Source organism: Octodon degus, unplaced genomic scaffold (genome assembly GCF_000260255.1).
Source record: "Octodon degus isolate 3935 unplaced genomic scaffold, OctDeg1.0 scaffold00092, whole genome shotgun sequence".
NCBI classification, from domain to species: Eukaryota; Metazoa; Chordata; class Mammalia; order Rodentia; family Octodontidae; genus Octodon; species Octodon degus.
In genome coordinates this window covers 2,739,099-2,744,401 of record NW_004524668.1, presented here as the reverse complement: position 1 = coordinate 2,744,401, position 5,303 = coordinate 2,739,099, and the positions used below count along the sequence as shown (strand labels likewise).

The 5,303-nt window shown below is 45.9% G+C and overlaps 1 protein-coding gene across 1 annotated transcript in view; it reads right to left on the bottom strand.

The window, feature by feature from the left end:
- Nucleotides 1-1,453: 1,453 nt before the first annotated feature.
- Nucleotides 1,454-5,303, bottom strand: part of LOC101565005 (heterogeneous nuclear ribonucleoprotein R) — a 94,508-nt gene continuing 90,658 nt past the window's right edge. Inside the window, exon 9 of the mRNA XM_012516101.2 lies at nucleotides 1,454-1,576. Coding sequence (XP_012371555.1) covers nucleotides 1,454-1,576 — 123 coding nt within the window. The remainder of the gene's footprint in view (nucleotides 1,577-5,303) is intronic.

Sequence of the window (5,303 nt, the reverse complement as noted above, 5' to 3'; positions counted from 1 at the left end):
TCACCAAAAGTAAAAACTCAAGAATTTCAGTGGGAGGAGGAGAAGGAAATTAGACAAGGAGAACAGTTTATTTTCATGGTGCTGGGGAGCCAAACTCAGGGCCCTGTGTATACTAGCCGAGTACTCTAACCTGGAGCTACATCCCTCCCCAGTTCAAGACAGCATTTTTAAAAAAATTATTTTTATTTATTTATGTGTGTGGCCAGCTCAGCCCACCGGGGGGGCGGGGCTGGCTGGCACGTGGTGCTGGGGGATTGTACCGCGGTCCCTGTGCTTTGCTAAGCTTGTTCTAAGTAGGTGCTTTAGACCACTGAGCCATCTCACCAGCCCCAAGGCTCTGTTTTTCTGAGCTGAAATGTAACATTTAAAAATGGTGTCTTGGGGGCTGGTGAGATGGCTCAGTGGTCTAAAGCACCTACTTAGAACAAGCTAAGCTAAGTAAAGCACAGGGACCGCGGTTCAATCCCCCAGCACCACATGCCAGCCAGCCCCACTTCCTGGGGGGCTGAGCTGGCCACACACACTAAAAAAAAAAATAAAAAAAAAAAAATTTAAAAAAAAAAAAAAAAAAAAAAAAACAGAGCCTTGGGGCTAGAGAGACAGCTCAGTAGAATAAGCACTTGCCTGGCAAGCCCAAGGGCCTGAGTTCAATCCCTGGTATAGCCGGACCAAAAAAAAAAAAAAAAGCAAGCAAGCTTCCTCATGTATTTAGAAAATAAAGCATTAAACATCAACAGTACATCCAACTACAATCCTCCCTCACCAGTTCTTTCAGTCCTGTGTAATTAATTATTATTCTTTGGATCATTGTTTTTCTCTTTTGTAGCACTTGGGATTGAACCCAGATCCTTCACACTGAGAAAAATTCCCATTCCATTTTATTTTATTTTATTATTGTGAGACAGGCGGTCTCTAAGTTACAAAGTTGTCCAGGCTGGGTTTGAATTTGCAATCCTCCTGCCTCAGCCTCCCAAAGTACTGAGGTTTCAAGAGTCACCGTCACACCCAGCTTCCTCTGGATCCTGAATTAACAACCTCAGGAAGTCACCTACTTCTTGTCTAAAAAAGTTCCAGAAAGCCTAACTTGACCCACTGGGCCAGCCTGCAAGTTGTCTAAGTGATGTCAAAAGACAGCTGTACCAAAGCGTTGATCACCTCACAAACATTTTTATTCCCCCCAGAAAAGTCTTGCTAGGTAGCGCAGGCTGGCCTTCAGCTCCGGAACCTCCTGCCCCAGCCTCCCAAGTGCTAGGGTCAGGAGGGGGTGCCACCAGGCTTAGAGTCTATCCTGTAAAGGATCAAGAGTTTGATGGATCTGATAAATTCCTTTCCATATTATGGGGAAGGAAGGGGAGGCTCTGAAAGGTCTCTTCTTTGTCAGGGACATACATTCTTGGCAGATTGCTAAGTGTTGAGTCACCAGGGAGGCCCCTGAGGAAAATAAAATCTATCTCTAGATGACCTCATAGCCAAACAGACCATACTGCTCCTTGTTCTTGAGGAGCCGCGGCTTATAGCTTTCATTCAGATCCTCACAGAAGTCTCGTCTCTGTCCTCCAAAAAAGATGATGAGCGGCTGAGCCAGACGGGGTGTGAGACTTCTCAGAGCTGACATTGATTTTCTGGTTAGCTGTCCCTCTACGCAGAGGCTCAGCCGCAAGCCCGGGGCAACCAGGACTTTCTAGTCCTTTCCTTAAAAGGACACAACTGCCCTGACCCTGGACGCTGGAACACTGCCACTCAGTACTTTAACATAATTCCATGTAGACTGTTTTGTTTTTACTGAAAATTACACAATTATTTTTCTTTTCTTTTTTTTTTTCTTTTCTTAAGGCTTTTTTTGTCTTTTATTTATTCGGTACAGGGTCTCACTACACAGCAGGGCCGGTACAGCATGTGGTACCGGGGATTGAACCAAGTCTTTGAGTTTACCAGGCAGGCGCTTAGACCACTGAGCTATCTCCCCAACCCCAAAGTAATGCTCCTTACATCCATATTTCTACCTCCTAGTAACCTAAGTTCTTCTCCACTTGAACTTTTGACTTCTTTGAATGCCCAACTTGGAGACGATAGGGTTCATGTAAACTTATTTTAAAGGAAACAGCTGAGCAGAAATCTGGGCTAACTGGAGCACCTAACTAATAAATGGTGGCACTGGATTACCAGAGAATAAAATGTGTTTATGGGTCCTTACTGATGTAAATAGATGGGGGATGGGACCGCTCTTCCATGTAATGCAGTAACAGCAAATTTAGAAGGAATGACATTGAGGAGATATATAGTCTCAAAGAATATTCTCTCAATGTACTTACTAATTTCAAATGAAAATGTATCTTTATGGGGAAGAAATCTGACAGCATTTTGCAGTGACCCTGGGGAGCGAACCCAGGGGCTCACACATGCCAGGCAAGCAGGGGCTCTACCCCCCACCCTCTACCTTCAGACAGGGCCTTGCTGTGCTGCTCAGTCTGCCCTCAAACTCGCGATCCTCCTGCCACAGCCTCCTGAGCACCTTAACCAAGGGACTGACACCTACATCCTCGCCTTCTGATGGGAGGCACTGAGGGCAGAGGACCCCTTCTGGGCTGTTCCTACTAACTACACAGGTGTAGCCTCGCCCCTCCTCCAACAAGGAGGCATCCAGGCCGCTCCAGAGCAGGGACGATTTACAAAATAACTATTTTGTATTCTACAGAGACAACAGGAGGGTTTAAAGGATGATTTCGGGCTCAAAGATACAACTAAATGCAATATGTGATCCTGGCTCAGATCTGAGAGTGGAACACACAGTGCTGTAACTGACATGCCGGGGGCAGAGGATATAAGCTGAAATAGGCTCTGGATGAGCTGCATCCAAGTTTTATTTCCTGATTTCAATAACCTTACTGTGGTTTATGAATTTCATTGTTCTTAAAGAGACATACTTGAAATATTTGTGGGTATAAGAGCCAATACCTCTAATTTATAGCCTCGAAAGTTCTGGAAACAAATACACACATAGAATAAATGGAGCAGGGGCCGGGGAGATGGCTCAGTAGGATAAGCGCTTGACTGGCAAGCGCAAGGATCTGAGTTCAATCCCCGGTTCCGAAAAAAGGTCTTCCACTAGTTCTCTTTTTGTAACTTTTTTTCTTTTCTTTTCTTTTCTTTTTTTTTTTTTTTTTGTGGTAGTGGGGATTGAACTCAGGACCCTGTGCTTGCCAGGCAAGCACTTATTCTACTGAGCTATCTCCCCAACCCATTTTTGTAACTCTTCTAAACTTACATGAAAATAAATTATAACAGTCACCCAAAATAAAACCTTGTAGATTACTCCACAGTGCTAAAAATATTCCTAAAACCAATCTATGTTCTTATTAAACACACGGAACCTTTCTGAAACAAACTTCTCTAAGGTTCTACATCTTTTCTTTTTGTATTTTAGGGAAGGGTCTACAGGGTGTTCAGGGTCTCACTAATAGATCAGACTCGCAATGATCTGCCTTTTTACAGCCTCCCAAGAGCTGGGATTACAGTCTCACTTGCCATCTCAGTGTTCCCCCCAGGGGCGGGGGCCGGCAAAGCAGGCCCAGGGATCGAATCCCCGGCTCCTGTGCCTGCTTGCAGGAGCTTTAATTCTCTGAGCTATTTAGCCAGCCCTCAAGTTCCCTTTCAGAGCTAGACTGACATTCTATTTTCCAGAACAGCACAGCAGCTCAGAAAGATCAAAACTGTTAAAGGAACACAGTGCAGCAGCACCAAGCGGCAGAAAAACCAGTCCCATCGCGGTCCCCAGAAGCCATCCTTCCACCCCCGGCTCTCTCAGCCGCTCATCTCTGTGTCCTAGATGCACCCAGAAGACAAAAGCATGAAGTTCCCTCATCCAAGAATAAAACGTTTTACCCTATTATTCTTGAAGGACAATTATGGAGTGTTTCAGGTTGTGTCACTGATATTTTGTGACTCCAAATAACTTCAGGGTTCCCATAGCAACACCCTCTACTTTGGAGGGTGACATTGCTCCCTAATCTATGTGGGAAGGACAAGAGTCTCTCCTGGGAAATTGGCAGCAGGTAGGAGAGGCCAGGGCAGGAGCGTGGAGACCAGGGTGATTATCAGGGACTTTTTCCAGCCAAAGATGGTGAAACTGCCTTGTTCACCACTGACTAACCCATCTCTAACCAGCTTGGATGGAGCCCAAGGAAGGAAGTCTAAGGTACTATGATTCTTGGCAGGACGGAGGCCAGAAATGACCATCTTAAGTTCCTTCAAGCCAACAAGATGCGCACAATGTTCTCCTAAAGGATGGTGTGTTCACAGAAAAGATGTTGCACACCAAAAAAGATGGATATTTGCAAATTTAAAGTCCTGGCCCATGAGATGATTTGGGGGTCATGTACTGACACCTGCAATCTAACTTAGAAGCAAACTGTTCATTGACTATTAACACTTCTGCCACCAAACGTTTGGTTTAGGCTGAGGAGATAGCTTGGCAGTCTAAGTGCCTGTCTGGCAAGAGCAAGGACCTGAGTTTGATCCCTGGGACTGCATGCCATGCTAGCTAGGGAAACCCAGGCACACAGTGCCAGCCATGGAAACTGGGCATGGTGGTGCACACCTATAAGCCCAGTGCTGGTGAGGCTGAGCTGTGTAGGAAGACCCTGTACCAAATAAATAAATAAATGATTAAAAAATGTGGTTTGTTTCTATACCAATTCTCTGACTCACAGGACAGTAACTGGGTGTCCAATGACCCAGCTTCACTCTGTCAGTTACTTGGATGAGTAAGCACAGGCCCAGCTCCCTACAGACTGTCCACAGTAGCCAAGTGTCTGGGACTTCTAATGGAATGGCTGACTATAAGTAGGGGATTCCCAAACCCCTTCCTTGGTATAATGTTTTGTCAGAACAGGTACAGAATTCAGGAAAGCACCTTCTATACTTTTACTGATTCACTATAGAGGCTTTAACTCACAACAGCTTGGCAGAAGTGACCCGTGGGGCTGGATGCGGGTGAGGGCTTCTGGGAAGGCTCCAGCAGTGCCAGTCTCCCAGCACCTAAGCCATGTTGTTCGCTGTCAACCTGAATGGTCGGCTATGGGATTAGTAGAAGCACACTTCTGGGTGAGTCATGGAGGCATGACCGTGAAGATGACCTCTGGCCCCTGGCCTCTGGTCCTCTCCTCTGTGGAACTCTTTCCCTGTTTCTCAGACAGCCTGAACAAGCAGCTTTGCTGCACTGCACCCTTCACCCACAATGTTCCTGCTTTGGAATCAGTTACCCATGGACTGAGTCCCCTGGAAGCGTGAGTCAAATTAAACTC